This window comes from Sturnus vulgaris, chromosome 5 (genome assembly GCF_052056855.1).
Source record: "Sturnus vulgaris isolate bStuVul1 chromosome 5, bStuVul1.hap1, whole genome shotgun sequence".
Taxonomy (NCBI): domain Eukaryota; kingdom Metazoa; phylum Chordata; class Aves; order Passeriformes; family Sturnidae; genus Sturnus; species Sturnus vulgaris.
In genome coordinates, this window is record NC_142247.1 from 7788874 (window position 1) to 7808930 (window position 20057).

Genomic DNA, 20057 nt, shown 5'->3' on the forward strand with positions numbered 1-20057 from the left:
TCAGGTTTAAAGTATTTGCCACATGTCATTTCATGGAGTCAAAGTGTTGATTAATGGGATAGAGTTGGTATTCCCACTGTCCCACTGCTGTCTGCATTACATTTACTTTGGATCATATTTTCCATTCATTTTGTTCCTCCTGTCTGATAATACCCTGTCAGGTTTCTTTCCTTCCCAGATTTGAAATGAGAGCTGCCTAGTTCATCTGTCTAAAAAATGTGTTGATGAGCAGAATATAGACTCAAATTTCAGGGGGAATGGATTCAGACTGACAGAGGAGGGAATTAGATTGGCTATGAGGAAGAAATTCTTCCCTGTGAAGGTGGTGAGGCCCTGGAACAAGTTGTCCAAAGAAGCTGTGGCTGCTTCATCTCTGGAAGGCCAGGCTGGATGGGGCTCTGAGCAGCCTGGGATAGTGGAAGGTGTCCCTGCCCACGGCAGGGGTTGGAACTGGATGGGCTTGAAGGTCCCTCCCAGCTCAAATTATTCTGTGATTCTGGGATTCTGTGACTCACACCTGTGCAGCATAATGGTCTTGAGTTTCCTTCATCAGCTAGGACAGGACTTAAGAGCTGCTATTAAATCCCACAAATTTTTTGGTGATCTTAGTATCTTAGATGAACTATTCCTTGGCAAGACCATATTATTTCTAATGCTCTAATCAGGTGAGGTGTATTTTTGGACCAAATTTATTCTGCATGTAAGCAAGTCTAAGACTGTGAGACATTAACAGGCTTATTCCAGGATTGGCTGTTGCTCTGTTATTTATCTGTCTTAGATTTGGAAGCAATTTCAGCTGATCTTGGATGCTGTAAGAAGCTGAAAGCTTTAAGCACAAGGGAAAGCATTGCCATCATAAAAAATGGAGAATAACTTGGTTGCTCCAACAGGAAAAGAAGGTGAGTATACAGCCTTTGATGTGTGGATTAATCATGCCTGTTGCTATTTATGTCCAGCAGAATCAGGCCACTGCTTTGTTTATTCACTGCTCTTTCTGCTTCAGATGAATAAGGAAATCACAGTTCCTTTGCATGCCTCTTCTTGCCTCTCAGATCAGGAATATCCCTCATAGAGAGCTCCCACAAAACCCAGGAGCCTATTTTACTGTCAGTGGCTGCATTGTGCCCTGCTACCACTTTCTTTGTTCTGCTCTTTTTCCTGATCTCAAACAATAAAACCACAAACAGTATGGCCCTACAAGGGTTTAGCTTACAGCTGTGGGATTAAACCTGCTGCTGGAGAGATACTTCAAAACCTGGAAGATCGGTGTGCCTAAAACAATCCTGGAAGAAGGATGGCACAGTTCACAATGCCACTGAAAAGCCACGTTCTGCCTTGAAAGCTGTTCCTGCTGTGGCAGGTCTGTAGATGCTGCACAGTAGTAGAGAAAGTCTTGTTTGAAGTTATGTAAATGTTTGTTCTTGCACTCCCTTCAGACACTAGACAGCACAGCAGCAGAAGATGAGGCAGATTTGTATTTTCTTACTCCTGGCCAAGAAAGCTGAAAAAACCCTCTGGGTTTAACATAACAATCCTGATCTATTTTAAGGAACTCTGTGTATAATCTCCTTGTGAGATTAATACTCATTATCTTCTCTGCATCAGGCAAAGTCTCTGTTTGCTTCCAAGGTTTCAAAACCGTAGCTGGAACAAAACTGAACGTACCGTCCTGACCTCCAGCCATCTGTTGGCAGCTGACAGAAATAAGTAGGCAATGTTGTTCGTGTCCGTCAGCTCCAGCATACGTTGTTTAAATCTGGCTTCGTGCCTGCCGAGACCAAAGTTGTTACATTACAACACATTACGCACTCACACACAAAAGGGTGAAGCATTAACTCTGCTCTGCCTTCCCTCCCCCCAGCCCAAAACTTTCTGCCCTTCTGTTTTTGCTGAAGTTTGGGTTAAAAGCTCCTCCCTAAGAACGTGTATCTGCTGCCACAGCTCCCCATAGCCGGAGCGACACGTGGAGTGGAGAGGGATTTGACATTTTTGTTGGACTAGGGTTTGGACCAGAGACTGTCCCCCCCAAAGAGATTGCAATGCCAGGGTGCTGGGACAGGTTTTGTCACCCAGAGCTGATCCACTTTTTACAGCTGTGGATTGTAGTCCACTCCTGCCATATGTGAGTGCTGCTGTGGCCCCTCAGCTCCTCCTCACAGGCCACTAGCAAGGGCAGAGAGTTCACCTGTCAGCTTAAATCTGATTTCAGACGTTACCTGGCCAGCTGCAGGGCTCTTCAATAGGGGTGACATCCCTAAGGTTTCAACTAATATGGATGTAGAATGATCTGCAAATCAAATCTTTCAGCTACTCAGCTCAGCTGTTTTCTCAGCCAGTCACACTTTGCCTAAACAACCAGTAAACTACAATCAGGGACAGCTATAGATCATCTCTAAATTACAGAAAAGAGTGGTGTTACCTCCACTGCCACTTGTTCCTCTCTCCCCCACACAATGCCCACCACATTTAGAAACCAGTGCAAGGATGCCAGACTCCTGAATTGCCAAGGTACACTTTGGGAGAAGAGGGAATGGGGAAGTCTCTATTGGTGCAAATATATTCAATTCATGGTGTCTTGCACAGTCAGAAGGAAACCATTTTGTTTTTCCATATTCTACTGTCTGGTGAATACCTCACTTGATTAAACCAGCTGAACTTCAAGTCAGCAGCTCAGTGTCTGTTTTATCTTTTATTTCAAAGTCTCAGGGTCCTGCTGTGAAGCACCTCTAAGGCCTGTTCTTCAAGGCTTCCTTTTTTTTTTCCTGCTATTTCCTTCTGATATTTTATTTCCCTCTGCACAGCTTGTAAACATGACAAGCAACCTCCCCAGAACAACTGGTAACAGTAATGATGTGGGGAGGAAGAAGGATGCACTGAGTACTCTGCTCATCTGCTTTCCTGGCAGCAAAACTCCTCCTCTCCTAATGGAAAATCTGACATGCTCAATCTGTGTTTTCATCCACGTTCAGCTCATCTTCTGGGCACTTTCAGACTTCTGTCCTGTCAGATGACGAACAGCAAAGGTCACTGAGATTGCTCTCTGATCCAACTGTACTGCTTTGTTGTAAGTTATGTGAGGAGCTGCTCCATTTTATCCTGGAACATGCTGAACCCAAACTGCAGAGAATGACTAACAAGACCATCAGTAAATACGAGCTTGCAGACAATAAAAGCAGGAGACTTCAGGTTTGGTGGGCAGTGGAGCACAGGCAAGGAAATGAAATGGCTTCGATTAGCAACAGAAATCCCAAAAAACTCAATTGTTGTGGTGCCTTTGGGCTGCATTTTGCTCTCTGCCATCCAAGCCCACATTGTCTTTTTGTGAGGCAAAAAAAGTTGAACCACTCAGAAAGTGCTAAGCTCCTTCATCTTCCTCAGGAGATAACTCAGGTTATAACCTGAGTTCATAACCTTCCTCAGGTGATGAAAGGCCACTCTGAACCTCTTGAGAAGTATTCAGCATACATCAGCATCAGGCCCTAATGATTACTTCCTGTTTCAATACATCATTCTGTTGATAAAGCTAATTAAAGCATTTCCTGTTGACCACTGGCTCACACCTCTTCAACACAATGTTTTTTCTTGTTCTTCCATAGGCTTACTGCAACACTCTGTGCTAATAGCTGAGGTCCTAAAGCTTAGCTTTACATGAGGAAACAGCCTTTAGCTCATCAAATAGGTGTGGAAATAGCACTGCAGTGGGATCTGCTCTGATTTGGAATTCTGCATAGTGCAGAATGGGTGGAAGGTGCACTTACTGGGAAAAAAACCTCAAGCTGGCACTTTGACAGGTTCATAACCATAATGGAGTGAACATAGGAGCGTTTGGTCTTTATTTCATGTTGTAGAGAGAAAATATATGCATGGAAAGCTGGCAAAACTCTCTGGATCTTACAGAATTTATTTTTCAGTTTTGATTAACAAAGGCAGGTTTTACAACATTAAGATCAAATTCTGTTCTGCTGCAGTTTTCTTGGAAAGTCTCTCAAGTTGCACACTGCCTTTCAGATGGAGAGTGCCATAATGATGTCTCCCTGCTTGGGAAGTGGATTAAACACAGAACTGATTCAGGGACACTTGGATATAGCTGGGGTTTTGAAAGGACAGTTCCTCTGCTTGCTTGGCAAAACAGAGCTCCCTGCTGTCCAGGTTACAGGCATGGTTAAAATAGACTCATTGAAGTTTAAATATCATATCCTAAAAATGTAATCATCTTTAATTCAGTGGAACACCAATACATGTGTTACTGAAAATATGCAAAATGTTTAAGAGGCATGGCAAAGCAACAGGAAAAAAAACTCTATTCTCTTTTTTTGAAATAGCTTAATAAAGTGCTTCAAATTCAACAGTTTGCCCTCAGAAATGCTCCAAGGAAGATGAACAGGCCAGCCTGACCTCAAGCCTCTCTAATAATTTGTATTACAAATTTTACCCGAATGCTCTGATGGTGGTAAGGCCTTCAGCTGTCTCAGAGAAGTGGCACAGCAGAGGGAGCTGGGTGCTGTCATCAAGTTCTTGGAGGTCCCTGGGAGTACAAAAAATAGCAGGTGCCCATTACAATGTAAACATTTCTATCTGTAAAAATGTTGCTGCACAGCAGACAAGAACAGACATTTTACGTATTGCATATATTCTTTTCAGGATCATGCAAAATAATATTTCTATAATACAGAGTGGGAATATAACATTCCATTTTTGCCATAGGAGCCTTTGAATTATCTCCCTGCTGCCCTCTCCATCTACTTTTGGTCACTTTACATGTCTATTTGTCCCCCAGGGATAATGACATTATCATGTCTCTCTTTTATTCTCGCAGATTCCAATATATTAATAAAATTAATTTAAATTCAAAACCATCGATTTTAAACTTTATGGCATGTTATTTAGGGTCTGTGTATCAGGAAGTGCATATACTTTATGGTAACAGCTGGCCTAACAAAAAAAGCTGTATTTTCACATAAACCTGGCCTCATTTCCCATATCTGGAAGTACCACAACATAGCAGATCTTCTCTTTGTGCTGTTAACATTGGTTGTAGCAGAGACAGCACTGAAATAATATGAGTGATAAATTTCCCTAATTACTCAGCAATGGCACTTCCAAGACCTGCATGGAGAAACAATATTTAAGTCCAAAAAGTTCCAGTCTTTTAAAAGAGGAACATTATCCAAACCACAGGAAAAAAATTACATCTTTCTGTAACACTCTGCCATTGGCATAGCTGCCAGTTGCACAAACAGAAGAAAGTCCAGATCATTAGAGATTAAAACTTGTTGTCAAAATCCTACGAATTTTGCACACAGTATTAGATAGGCTAGGAGAAACAACTGCTGAATGTTGCTGAATGTTGCAGTGCACAGAACTGAGTTTGCTGCTGATGTTTTGATGATAAATATCTTTCAAATTTATGATGGAAAATACACAGAAGTTTTTGAAAGATGTAATGGAAAATACAACAAAGAGTCAAAGTGCTGCAAGAAATACTGTAAATATTTGCATTTCTAAAAATTAGTGAGGCTTATATGCCTGCAAAGGAGTGCATGCAAGTGAGTTACAAATACTGCCTCAAGCTATTCCTTCATCTTACATTTCCCAAGACTAATTTTTAGGGAAATAAATTGGATGTTTTAATTTTTATTGTCCATCAAAAGAGCACAAGTCACATCTCAAGTGATTTAAAAGAGTTTAACAGAATAATTTGAGAGTGAAAACCGGGTCTCCTGATTTGTCAGCCACCTTGAGATCTGGTATACTGCCACAAACAGCTTCAGTTTGGAGGTTTGGTGGGGCAAGAACAAGGTTTCTGAAAAATCTCAGAGAAGTTAAGCAAATTATTTCAGATTTAAACATTTCTGGTTTGTGAATTCTGATTACAGAGTTTCCTTATAAATAAATCTTCTTGGAAGATTCTGGCTGATAACAAAAGACTAATGGATTGAATTTAAGAAAAAACTTAAATGGCTTGCTGAAGATGTTTTACGAGATTATAGAATTAATTTAGCACCAGAAGTATGACTCTATTTTTGCTGAAAAAAACTGTACTCTTTACACCCAGCCAAACTACCCTGAATATGAAAAGCTGTACAGTAGAAATTACTTCCTGTGGCACTTTTTTCCCCAATATGAAGGAAAAGCCATGATTGATGTTAATCCAGGGAGTTATTTTCTGTTCTTTACTAACCCTCAAATATCAAAGAGGAGTTTTGACTAGATGCAAGCCTATCTGATTAACAAACTTCATGTTCATCTGACTCTGGAGCCAAAAAAATTGATTCAGTTGGTATTGCTTCCCCAGTTACCCCATTTATAGCCAGGTCAGTTGGAAATATTCCCCAGTGCATGTCTCAAATTCATGCCTCAGGATCAAAAGCAGGATGCCACGGCCATTTCCCCCTTTTTTGGCTCCTCACATTCCACCACCGTTTTTATGTACAATATTTCATGGAGGAAACTTTCAGGATGGTTCTTTAATACATACTTGGAAGCAACCCTGAAGTATTTCTGGATGAAATAAAATGCTATGCCCAGGGGCACGAGGGCCACAAGGAACCATGGAGTGGCATAGGAGATCATCCCAATGGCTGACAGGCAGAGCAAGGTGGATCTGGTCAGAGACTCCAGCGTGGGAGGGATGTGCTAGAGAGAAATGAAAAACATCCATGAGGAAAAAAATCCTTGGTAGCACCACTACAAACCTTTTCCTATAGGAAAAGTGGAGTAAAAGTGGAGTAATACTACTATGTACTCATTGATATTCTCCTAATATCAGGAGTCTTTCTGTTTCTGTGGGTCTCATAGCCAAAAGTACAGGGATTAAAAAATGAGTCAGTAGGTTTTTGTTTTCTAAAGGTCAGAGTTTCAAAGATGGGGAAATAGAGGCCATTTCTACCTCATTTATATATCCGGCAAGGAAGAGAAAATTGTTCTTGATATGTCAGACATTTTGAGAAGTAGAATGCCCTGTTTCAGAGTCTCATGATTTTTATTCCATGTTCCCATCAACCTTATATTCAGGATTATTGTTCATCCAAAAATTTTTATGCACAGTCATAGTGAAAGTCCTTCCTCTCCCTGTATACACTAAATTCACATGTGTTGCCAGCCATGGTGGAATATTTATTTGTCACACCTACTCCCATATATTCAAAGTTTTTATTTTCTACTGTGTTTCCTGTTTCAAGCCCAAAATCTGATGTTTTCTTAATCCAGCTCTTCCAACAGAATCAACCAGTCTGCATACGAAGAAATTAAGAGCCCTCACCTCCCACTATGCTTATGTTAATTGTTACATGCCCTCATTACTACAAATGTGTGTACTTTTTACTTCTACTGTCCCTATTATCTTTCCCAGAGCCCGGTTTTGCTATGCCTTTCTCTACTGAATATTTTAGCATATCATCTTATTCAGAATTAACATGAGAATTTGCAAAGTCGGGTTAATAAAACAGAATATATTGATACATCTACCTGATCGATGATATTGGTATCAGCAGAGAAGCGATTTAGAATTAGCCCCAGCGGAGTCATGTCGAAGAACCTGTTGGACAAATTAAAACCAAAAGGTAACCTATAGAGGAATTCCAGTTTTGGATTACAACTCCTGTCAGATAGAACACAGAGCTGTGTACAGCCATTGCTTAAAACCAAGCAATAAATATTAATAACATACCAGATCATCTTATCTCCATCCTGACTGTCTAAATGCTTTTTTTGGCACTTTCTCCCGAAAAAAATTTGTCTCCTCTTCCAAAAACCTGCTGTCTTGAGTCCTGATCTTTCCTCCTTGTTCCATTAGGCTTTAAGATCCCTTCCAAACATCATAGTCTGTTCCTGGGTGCTGCTCAGCCTCCTTCTAATAGGCACCAACCCCAGATGTTTCATGGAAGCACTGTGATAAATTTTTTTGTTATTCAGGCATCCTTTTGGCCATCCTGCTGCCTGTGAGACCCTGGGTATTGTGCACAGAAGAAGCCTTGGTGTCCACATGGTTTGATACCATGGCCATTGCTCAGAGCTGGTGCTGGGTGCCCTGGAGCCTGAACTGCCCTCAGAGCTGTCCTTGACCCCCCAGCCCTGAAGGGGTGCCAGCTTTCTGAAACAGTTCGGCCAGATAACAAACAAGGGCAAAATTTCACATGTTCTCTCATGGAATCTTTTCCCCTGATGGTTATCTCACTAATTATTTTCCTTTTTAGAGGACTTGGAGGAAACAGGTAAAATACAAGAGTATTTTCCTAGGAGTACCCTTGCAGTTACAGAGGACAGGCTTTGAATATGTAGCTTTTCAGGGACATCATTTTTACTGTACCTGATTGGACCAAGGATGATCTTATTGAGGAGATTGTGGTGTAGGTTCTTGGCTGCTGTGAGGCCCATCCATTCCACAGTCAGGGATGTGATGAGGCAAAGGACAATCCCAGCTCCAGAGAGGATGCTGAAGACAGCTACATGATAAGTCTAATGGAATAACAAATACATCAATCCTAGAAATAAACACCCATTTTTTCCTTTCTACTAAGAAGTTCCCAAAATACCTGGTGACCATCAGCTACTATATCATATCTTTTGTATTACATAATTATATATCATCTTTGGGAAATAAAAGGACTATGATGCAGTGATGGATCTGCAATTCATTAAGTCCACATAATTAGAAGTTCTGGCAGTTCTATGATCCCTCACTCTATTCTACTCCTCAAGACCTTGAAATGGTAGCTCTTAGAACTGTGCAGACTATTATGTGGACATATACAAAGGGTTGTTATCCAAGAAACTTAGGGAAACAGAGTAGAGCCTCTCAAGAATTAAGGCATTTGAGAGATGTTGGAAAGTTCCACTTTATTGAGTTCAAGCATCATGAATTTTCCTAAGAGCAAATCCTAAACTGATCTGCCAGGGTTATAGCACATTTAAGCCTTCTGAAAATCTAGCAAGTGGATTGTGGATTCCATTGAGATATTGTACTTGAGTCAAATTTACAGCTATAAGCAGACTGTACTCAAGCAGTACAATTGAAGACTTCCATTTGTATTTTTTTTTCTGTCAGGACACTACTTGACAGCCAGTACTTAGGAAAGTGGGGTCACTGACTTAGAAGACCAGTTGTATAAGGCTCCTTACTTTGAAAGGCCAATTATTTTTTTACCCTCAAATATGATTCTGTTTCAGTTTTGAATGGTCAAAAAGATTGATAAAATTTGAGTTGCCTTCTTTTAACACTAAGAATCCATCCATCCTGTATAATAATGTACCTGTCATTTCAATCCAGCTACTTCCAGATGAACAGCAAATAATTACTTGAGAACATGTGTTCTTTCATTTTTTTCCCCTGTCAGGCTCCAAGATCTGGCTCACCTTCTCTTTGCTCTTATCCTCATCAGCATTCCTGGCTTCATTTGCATTGTCTATGGATGTCCATGTAGCAAGCCAGTAATCTATGGCCACAATAACTGAGTGTTTCAACAGCTTGGAGAAAATCATCAGAAAGAGCAAGAAAAATCCTCCAGAGGTTAGATATCTCCAGCAGGTTTTCCATGGCATCTTTGTCCTGAGCCTCAAGACAGTTGACATGTTGTCATCTTCATCTTCTTCTTCTTCCTCCTCTGTGACTCAGACATTTGATCAAGTTAGCTTGGATTCAATAATAACTCTACCTTGTTTTACCAGGTTTGTTGGATTCTTTTTTCTTCTGATTTGAATTTAAATTTTAAAGTCAAAATTCAATTTGTCATTTAAAAACAACAAACACTTCAGATATATTTTCATAAGACTTCCCCTGCGCCTCTAAGCAATTCTATAGTTTGCCAATCTTGTACCAGTTTTATTAAGAAAAATTTTTATAAACCAGGTGTTCACTACTTATTATTTACAGCAGACACCAGGCCTTTCCCAACCTGTTCATCATCTTTTATTACACAGTCAGCAAAGCAATTTGGAAGATTTTAGAAAATCCTCCAAACCTTTCCATCCAGACTCTTCATCATCTGTTTGCATGAAAAAGTTCAATTTTCCCTTTAATCAGGAGTGCTAAAATGATAATTGATCACATTCTATTGAAACACAAATGGTGGACTAGTTCTGCTATGGAAAATACATATTTCAGAGGTGTATAAACATGAAATCTAATTTTTTTATCCTAGATAATAAGAACATATATCTTGCAGCCCTGCAGGCTGCAGTTGAGGAAAGGAAATGTTGACATGCTCTTGACATCTACCTCATTTTTTTTTCTTTACAATTTTTTCTGTTGCTGTACTTTTATCTCATCTCTCAATAACTTCAGGCACTGTGAGTTAGCAAAGTAATTAATTTGGTTTGATACACCCTTATCTCTGCATGATGTTTAGGGAAATATATGGAGAATCCCTTAAACAAGTCCTATTGTAAACGAGTCAAAATGTTGGACTTTCCACTACTATTACCAAGTGTCATCAATAGAGTCACACTTTGCTGCTAAGAACTGCCAGCTATGAAAGTGGAAAGGCAATGAAAAATGGTATTAAATAAAATGAAATTGTAAAACAAACCTTCATCTTCATCTTCCAGTTGTGACTTGGATTCTCTGGGGTACATGGCCCTTCGAAGGGTCTTTCTCTCAAGAGTTGTCTGGTCAGCTTCCATATCCTGAAATAATTAGGTTATCATTATTATTATTAATTAATAATAAGTTTTATAAATTTGAGAGATCATTTATTAATTTGAGAGATTAGCTGTTCACCAATTGTAGTAGTACTTGCAAAAATCTCCAAGAGACTTTATGTGGAGCATTTAACTCACAGAATGGAAAAACACAGTATTTTTCAATTTAAATTTCAAAGAATTCAGCTTTGTCCACTTCTTTCCCTCTCTGCCATTTTTTCCTTCCTTCTCTTCTGGAATGATAAAAGCTTCAAAAATAGACTTCAGAGAATCCTAAATGTTCATGTCAATAACAGAATAAAATGATGAGAGATACCATAGGAAGTTTCTGGGTCCAACTCTTGCCCGACCAAAGGATCAGTTGTGCACCACATTTCCAAGGGTTTCTTGGCTAAGATGTCCTTAGACATGATGGATATACCACACACTTACTAAACAATCTATTCCAGCCCCTAAAACTCCTTATAGGTCATGTTATTTTGCCCTAAATTGTGAAAACTTTTTCACTTGCCCTAAAGCAAGTGAAAACTTGCTTCAGACATGGTTTGGGGTTTTTTTAAATTGAATGACAAATATTTCTTTGCAGAAAAGTTATCCTTGCCCAAATGCTCCTATTTACCTTTTCCAACTCTTGATCTTGGCGATTCATCAGAGTTTTCCAGTGTTCATAGAGCTCAACATCTTTGTTTTGGATATCCTTTAGTGTCCCTTCTCTAAGCACCATTCCATCCTTCATTGCTATGATCTAGGGAAGAAAGCACCCAGCACTCAACAACACAGATACCATGATCACTGACCTGGATCCTACAAAATATGGCTCACCATTAGTGACAATACCATTATGCAAATATCTGTCTTCCTTTTAATCAAGATTTTATTAATAACTTCCTAAGTTTGCTGGCACAGCTCATTAACTGGAACTCGTGGAAGTCATGTTTGCATTAACATATAAAAAGCATTGAAAAGAATGGATAGACATAGTTGCAATTAAATCAAATTCTCCATGCCTTTCAATGAACAAAAACAAAATCTACTTAAATAATGTAAAAATAAAATAGTTCTTCCACCATAAAAACTGTGTTAGTTAAAGTGGCAATTAGCTATGAGGCTAGAATTAAAAGGGACTCTATTGTAGAGAAAAGTAATAATCCCATTAAATGTTATGGTGTTAACTTCAAGTGTACATTTATCCTTAGGAAATTTTCCCCCAGTACTTCTTCTCTTACCCAGTCAGCATGTGGCAGATATTGTAATTTATGTGTCACCAGAACAAGAGTCCTCTTGTCTTCTTGCAGAAACTTCAAAATCCCTTCCTGCATTAAGTGATCACTTAAGTGAATGTCCAGTGCAGAGAATGGGTCATCCTGCAACCACATCAAGTTGAAAAATATTACAAGATACAAAAGTGAGGTTAATTCCTAAAATAGCACTTTTAAAAAAGAAAGCATCTCTCTTTATGATGTTTCATCTCTCTCTAGTGACTAGGACCCAGTCAGTGGGTGCACTCCAGTGAGCTGGAATCCACTGCTCTTCAGTTCACAGCAATGGACTCAGTTTCATTTTTTGTGTCTGACTGTGTCTAGTGCTGGTGCCTCACTGACAGAGTACAGGAACACCAGAACTGAAATTTCCATCCAAATTTGAAAATTTGGATCCAAAGCCAAATTTGGGTCCAGTTTTGATGTGAAACTGACACAGGAAATTTAAAGCAGAATTAGCAGCTCTTCTCTTTTCTTCCAAACTAAACTACAAATGTGCTTGGAGAGAGCGTGGCTGGAAATAAGGCAACATTCAGATAAGGATATCAATATGCAAACACTTTTTCTTCAAGAAGTCTCTACTTCATTTTGAAGAGGCTCAAACAGCCCCTTCATGAACCTTCTGAAATTCCTAACATGCCTTGAAAGTAATAACCAAGAAGGGAAAGGCTGTCCAACTCCACAGCACTCTGCAGGAGAGTGCTGAGCCCTCAGACTGTCCATTATGGCTCCTTATCAGAAATCCTGCTGATTTCTGTGGGACTGTGCTGATAGAAGGTCACCACTCAGAGCAAGGAGAAGTTAAGACAATCTGTTCCACTCTTCCAGTGTTCATCTGTGCAGGAATTCCCACCTTCATCATTCTCCCAGGATGTTTTGATCCTGCCTCTGATGGATGCTTGTTTCCTATCTCTATCATTTGGTTTTGGAGTCGAATACAAGTCCTCATAGGTATTTTAAATATAAACTAAATATATGGAATTACAGTTTTACAATTTTGCATGCTTCTTGTGAAAAAGAAAAGTCTTACCAAGAAGACAATGTTGGTGTTCTGGTAGAGTGCTCGAGCTACACAGATTCTCTGTCGTTGGCCTCCACTTAAATTAATCCCCTAATGATTCAAATGGATCAGAAATAGGCATCCTTGAATAAACATTATGACAGGCCTCTGGAAATGTGATTTTTTACAATTATAGAGTTCCATTAAAAATAAAAAACTTCATTTAAATGCTAATTCTATTGATAAGCATAGTCCTTATATAATATCAGAAAAGTTATTATTCAAGGTAAGTGTAAATTATGAATAGCTGCTCTGAGCACAGTAGGCTTTTTAGATTGAAAAGTGTAAACAATAGTAGCATCAAATTCTGCAAGCAAAAAATGAGAAACTTTGGTTTAAAAATCCCATTTGAGAAATAGCTGAAGAAACAGAAAAGATTTCAACTTTTTTTGTAGTAAACCTTGGTGAATTACAATTATTTACCAGTCTGGCAGCCAAATACAGACTAGAACTGAGTGTCTGAGTGACATCAGGGAGTGTCTTCTTAATACAAAGGCCAAGCAGAGATTAAAGCATTCACATTATTTACCCTTTCTCCAATTTCTGTCTGGTCACCAAATGGCAGTAAGTCAATATCAGGCTGCAGAGAACAGGCATCTGTAACAGCCTTGTACCTGGAAAAACAACGTGGTCATTGCAATTGTTTACTTAGCCACTCACTCTGCTAACACAAAAACCTCCAGATAGATGTCACCACGAAGTTTTTATTGCTCTGTGATGACTGGATAATTGTAAAAATAAGTAGAGCAAAATGATTATCGATAACTAATCCTGGAGCAGTGTAAATGAAGCATTGTAAAAAATTACATCTTTATTAGAAGCCTTTATTGGCAAGACTGCTTTTTAATTATATAAATTATTGAGTACATTCCTCCCTATCAAGGAGTCATTTTGTTGGACTCCATAGTGTTTGAAGCTATTTTCCACTGAGTTTTTATTCTTCCCCCTTTAAGTGTCTCTTCATTTTCTTTGGAGTGATATTACAGGACAAAGGATCCTTACAGTGCTTCCGGTCTTACCAGCAAACCACTTGCAAAATTTTGAAATTTTTTTGTGAGATTTCTGAGTCTGTAGCATTTGTTCTGCTGATGAGCAGCTGGGATCAGATTATTTGGGTGATGAAATTCAGCCTTGCCCCTTTGAAGCTAGTGAGACCAGCTGATGGATGCAGTGGCTGAAGAATGTGGTTCCTGAAATTTTGGTGCTTTTCTGGATTTCAAGGCTTTTGGTCATGGTTAGGTTTTATGAAGTCAGAATGGAGTCATACATCTTAACAGCACAGACTGAGAGGAGCAGGGTGTATTTTCAATAACTGAAAACAGAGTGTTGCCTTTGAAAACATACACAATTTGTTTTCCTTAAGTCTAGTCACTTTTCTCACATTTGTTAATTGACTTTTTAGAAGGATGGAAGAAACAGGTGCTGGGTAAGCACAATATAAGCGGTGCATCTCAGCTTTCACACTTCCTTCTCCTTTACTTCTAAAGGAGGAATTAAGGCCATTCCCTCGAGGCACCCCATCTTCATAAATTATGTTTTTGGAAGGTGGCTGCTTCAGTAACTTGATCACAGCAGGATTAGCACATAAACTCAGTGGAAGCATGCCTAGAATCCCTGTTTCCAGAGTCCTCTGGCAATCTTGGGCTCCATTAAACAAAAGAAAAATATGTAAGTAGTCTCCAAAGATGGGATTCATTTCACCTTGGAGATGGCACATATGGCTTCAGCTGTATTCCATGGAAAGCCACTGCCACTGTGGGATTTCTCACAAACACCTTAGACACTCCTCTGTTTAGAGGAGCAGCCTAACTTAAACCAGAAATCTTCCTCTGAAGTGAACAAACTCAGGTCAGCTAAATCCACCCCCGGTTTAGCATGCACTGATTGATATTTTCCAGAATCTACAAGCTTCCTTTAGAAGATGCCAGAAAAGATTCTCTAAAAGGAGCTATCCAAGGAGGTGGATATTTACCTCTGCTTATTAAAGGGACTGCCAAAGATGATGTTCTCCTCCACAGTGGCATTGAGCAGCCACGGCTTCTGAGCTGCATAAGCCACGGAGTACCTGTTCCTACTGCAGACAGACACGGAGCTTTAGTAAGAAACAAAGTCCTCACACTATGAAATGCCTAATAATCAGGTTTTTTCAAGTTAATTTCATGAATGAGCATTCAGAAAAATTCAGGGAAACACGTAAGCAAAATGAAGTGAAGAGTTTTAAATTTGATGCTTTTGTTAGAACAGCACCCACTCTCTTCCCTGATGGCAAAATCTACACTTTAGATTATATTCTATTCTACTATAAATGGCTGGTACCTACCTCAGTCTAGTAATTGCGATTCAAATCTAAAGGCAAATAAAAATTATACTAAGAAATATTAAATTCTCCTTGGAATAGTTATTTGGCATTATTTTCTCTAACATCAAAACACATAGTGAAAAGGCACTGTTCAAATGGCATTGGCACACTTGGTTTGCTGCTTTCTGAAGTGTGAGATTATTTTATATGGCCACATATATAAAATACTTTTTTCTCAGTGAATATTTTTTTTCCTTTCAGTTTATTAGATCCTCAATGATATTGGACAAGAAGGCAGTTTAGTACAGATTGGGAAGGAATCACTGTAGACTCCCAGGGATTTAGTAGACATAGTTTAAATGTGTCTAAATGCCTAATGACATTTGTCAGTAGGGGCATGAATGTTTTTTTACTTCTGGCTGTTTTGCCAAGGTATGGCAGCAAAAACAGTCATGTAATTTCAGACATTTTTCTGAGATGCCCAAGGTGATGTGAGGAAGGAGGTGTGAACTGGTACCAGCTCATGGATCTGAACATTTCATCATAGAATCATGGAGTGGTTTGGGTTGGAAGGGACCTTAAAGATCATCTTGTTCCAACCCCTGCCATGGGCAGGGACACCTTCCACTATCCCAGGTTGCTCAGAGCCCCATGCAGCCTGGCCTTGGACACTTCCAGGGATGGGGCAGCCACAGCTTCTCTGGGAAACCTGTGCCAGGGCCTCAACACACAGACAATAAAGAATTTTTTTCTAATCTCCTCTCTGTCAGTGTGAAGCCATTCCCCCTTATCCTGTCACTCCAGGCCCTTGTCAAGAGTCTCTCTCCATCTTTCCTGTGGGCTCCCTACCAGTTCTGGAAGGCCACAATGAGGTTCCTTCTCAGTTTCTTTGATAGTATTGCTTCCAGCAAAACATTTGCTTAGCTTCATTTATAAGCATGTAGGATTTACTACTGAGAGAGGGGGTGCTAAGGCAGGAGAAACAGCTGGTTAGAAGCTGTCAGCAATATCCCAAAACTTCCAGGAGTTTTAGCTGTTCATATGCACTCATATGAAATATGTCCTCAAGCTTATGAGGCAGCAAATCATGGTGTGGCTCCCAACTACAGCTCTGTGTGCCACTACCTCTCTGTCATTTATGACATACTTTTAGTAGAGCTTGTCCTTCTTTTAAACCTGCAGCCAGGGGTGGAGTCCCTGCTTGGCTTCAGCTGGAGCTGAGCTGGCTCCCTCTGTGCCCTGCTCCATCCCATCCCAGGTTAAGCACCACGGGGAACCCAGTGCTGGGCAGAAAACTCAAAAACATGTGGGAGGAGACACCTAACGATGCCTCATACCTAGAGATCTTGTCTTGCATGACAAGGAGCACTCTGAACTCCCACTGAGGTCAGATGGGAGCTGAGCATCTTTCAGACAAGACAGAGGTAGTGGTTCACTGGCTGGAGAAGTGTGGGATCCACTGGATTTGCACAGTCTATCCATTAGTCCCACAGTAAACAATTATCAACATGGTAAGGAAAAAATGGAGATGGTTTAAGAGGACAAGGTGAAGATTTGGGGAAATTCTGGAGAAATTAATGAGTGTTTTATGATACACTAAGAAAGAAATAATACCTTCTGGATGCTTCAAAAGAAGGTTCAGTTTCATTTACACTGTAAGTTATGGTAAATGACATTTAGTAAGCAGGAAATAGAAAGAATAACATTTTGTGCTAGTTTTACATACCGTGAACCTGGAGTTAATTACATACTTTAAGAACTCAGCATAAGTTTGGGGTTTTATGTTCTTGAAGGGAAAACAAACAAGGTCTAAGCAAAACCATAACACTTTTTAAAATGTGACAGTTTCGTATCTACAAGTCATATTGGCTAAACAGGCAAATTATGTTGTTAGAAAATGTATTAAAAATGAAAATTGTATTATAAAACCTATTAAAAATTAAAATATTAATATTGTCTGGCAAGCACTAAGTTAGCTTCTCCACACGCTCTGCCAGTGGCCTACAGAAGCTGGTAACTAATGACAAATTTCCCCTAGAGTAAAGATGAGCTTTGCAGCTACACTGTAGGACCAGAAAGATTTTGAATCTCTTTGTAGCACTAAGGCTGCATAGAGCTGTGCACAGCTCTATGACATGTAGGTTTTCCTTGTCATCCTCTACTTCTTAAGGATCAAGTCCTTAAGAAATACATTCTGAAGAGGATTCAAATGGCAGCAATGGCATGAATGGTTTTGCAGCTCCCTTTGTTTCTTAATTGACTCTTTAACAGTGCCAAGAGCCTGGAATGGTAGGCAGTCCAAAAAAGCAGTTTTGGACCAGTAATGATGCTCACTCCAGGCATGGTGATGCATCACTGCAAAGTGCAAAACCTAAAAGAGATGATACCAGGTAAATAGAAACAGGCATTGGAAGGGGGTAGAAAACTCATGCTAAAACATTATTTTCCTGACTTTAAAAAAAAAAAAAGCCATGAACAAACAAATCCTCTTCTCTCAGGCCTATGAACACTCCAGATGAAACACTTTATGCTGAGACAGAAATGACTGCTTGACTGCTGGGATACCAGTAAATGCAGCTGCACTCATTAGCAGGATATTCAAGTCTAGAAAGGGCATAAAAATTCTAATAGCAAGCAGAGTCCTTTTAATGCCAGACTCATGTATTTAGCATCTTCCCAAAATGCCAGAACTGAGACATGGTTTTTCTGTGCTGCACATCAGCTATCTGGCTGATTCAGGCCTCCTAAAATGCACAGTCTGTGTTTTCTTCATACATTAATTGCCAGAGAAGGTGCTGCATCAGAGGGATATAAGTCTCAGAAGTGTCAGAGAGCCACACATTGAGGTTCAAACCAGGCAGTTCCTCACTAAAAGTTGGTCTCTCATTCAGCAGAAGCTTCCAGTCTTCTCTACAATGGAAAAAAGTTAGAAAAAAGCAAAAGATGGAGTCTAAGGAGAGATTGAAAAGGGGCTGGGAATTAGATGAAGGCAAACAAGAAGAAGAAACCCTAAATTTGCTCTATTCAAGACCCCCAAATTTTTGTAAGGAGAGAGGGACAGCACTGCACTGACTGAGAAAGAGAAAATGCTTTCAGGTGTAAGTTTGGGAGCACCATCTGAACTACAAAAAAACTGGGCACAAGCCTAGCAAGACTCTTTGCAATTCCATGCCAGATGTAATATGCTTGCCATCATAACCAGAGTTTCTCAATGGACAAGGACTAATTTTAGGAGCTCAGTTTCTTAAACCCTTTTTCCTTGGTTAGAAATTTCATTCCCAGCTTAGCTTGACAAATTGACTTTGATTCTCCCAAATTATGAATGAGATTTCTGTGAGAACCCACATTCACCAGAAATCCCATGAATAAACAGAGAAGACCTTTAGTGAGCTGGGACCTTCACAAGCAAGGGGATTAAGTATTTGGTTTTATTCTTTATTACCCTGCTGAATCTGAGTGATGTGATTGCAGAGCATGAGAGTGGGCTGAAATTGAAGCTCTGGAGATTTCTAAAAAGGGTATTTTATTTGCCTGAGGGGATTAGCATTTATTTCCTCTAGTTCATTTATTTATTGAAAGTGGCTATTTATACTGATTTTTAGCTGTACTATAAAATACACATATTGCCCAAAATGGGGTGTGGCAAATTCAAGTCTGAAATGTTCAGAAGGACTAAACTAATCAGTCATTTTTATAGGATTTTGAATTTATAAGATGAAAAAATCAAGGAAAATAAAGAAAAAAGAAAAAATCAAGGTTTTAAGAAAAAGTAAAAAATACCTCTTGTTGAGGTTTAGACACTTTTGTAGCCACTCATAATGTTTTAAAATAGACTAAAGCATCTCTAGCCAGACCCTGATTCCCTCATCCTACAGAGTAATGAGGGAGGAGAAGAAAGGTGTACAAAATCTCTGGGATAGCCCTGTAACCACAGAATGAACCATTTCCTCTGCTAATATAGGCAGGAAATTGAGGCAAGATGAGGACCAAGCATCTACACAAATTCCATACAGGAATTTAGGCCTGTCCCTACAACCAGAACTGATAGTTCTGGTGGTTTTGGCCATTGCCATTTATGTGGATGATTTTTTATCCCTCCAGTGCTCCTTATGCCCTTCAGTGCTTTCTGTGAGCTCCTCTGCTTGTAATCTTTGGGTGAGCATTGTACTTGGCAATCCTTCTGAGGGGTGCACTGAGTTTTCCTAATATTTGTCACATCCTTTTGGATACTTGAGGATAAAACAGGCCATTTTTGAGGATTTATTTAATAGTTCTTGTGTTCCCTGAGCTTTTCACTGAGTATATAACAAGCTGGTGGCACAGAAACCATTTCAATGTACAAAAAACGACATAAGGGTTCCACTTTGGCCCTCTTGGCTTGGCAGTCTAAGATGGTTCTGTGACTGTTTGGCTTGATGTGCATGAGGAGAATACATGTCTCTGCATGATTCCCACAAATTATTAAGAAATAACTTCATAATAAATAACTCTCATCTGAAACAAACTTGGCGGAATGACTACACCCAGACAGCCCCATGCATCAGTGTCTAACAAGCCTCTCAAGCTGATTGCTCACTGGGAAAACAAAAACCCAGCTCCATGTCTAAGGATGTCACATTTCTGGGCTATGTCTCATCTAAGTGGAAAAAATTGAGACCCAGCCCATAAGATTTGCCCTGGCCAAGATCTTTTACAGAAAGAAATACTGCCATGCTTTACTCCCCTGAGATGCCAAAGCAGTGACAACCTTGGCAGCACAGCTCTCATTTGACACAGCTCTCACTGCAGTCAGCCTCCACAG

General features: G+C 39.7%; 1 protein-coding gene across 13 annotated transcripts in view; it reads right to left on the minus strand.

Moving 5' to 3' along the window:
- The window catches only part of ABCC9 (ATP binding cassette subfamily C member 9), a 72295-nt gene that overhangs the window by 12931 nt on the left and 39307 nt on the right, over window positions 1-20057 (minus strand). For 11 of the 13 annotated variants that reach the window (XM_088164781.1, XM_088164780.1, XM_088164779.1 and 8 more), the window contains 13 exons: window positions 16871-16909; window positions 14930-15031; window positions 13487-13571; window positions 12928-13008; window positions 11865-12002; window positions 11258-11383; window positions 10527-10623; window positions 9355-9602; window positions 8309-8457; window positions 7468-7537; window positions 6479-6636; window positions 4433-4525; window positions 1666-1768 (listed from right to left, as the gene is read on the minus strand). In XM_088164781.1, the coding sequence (XP_088020907.1) occupies window positions 1666-1768; window positions 4433-4525; window positions 6479-6636; window positions 7468-7537; window positions 8309-8457; window positions 9355-9602; window positions 10527-10623; window positions 11258-11383; window positions 11865-12002; window positions 12928-13008; window positions 13487-13571; window positions 14930-15031; window positions 16871-16909 (1489 nt within the window). The remainder of the gene's footprint in view (window positions 1-1665; window positions 1769-4432; window positions 4526-6478; window positions 6637-7467; window positions 7538-8308; window positions 8458-9354; window positions 9603-10526; window positions 10624-11257; window positions 11384-11864; window positions 12003-12927; window positions 13009-13486; window positions 13572-14929; window positions 15032-16870; window positions 16910-20057) is intronic. The other 2 variants (XM_088164782.1, XM_088164783.1) reach the window with 1 other exon arrangement.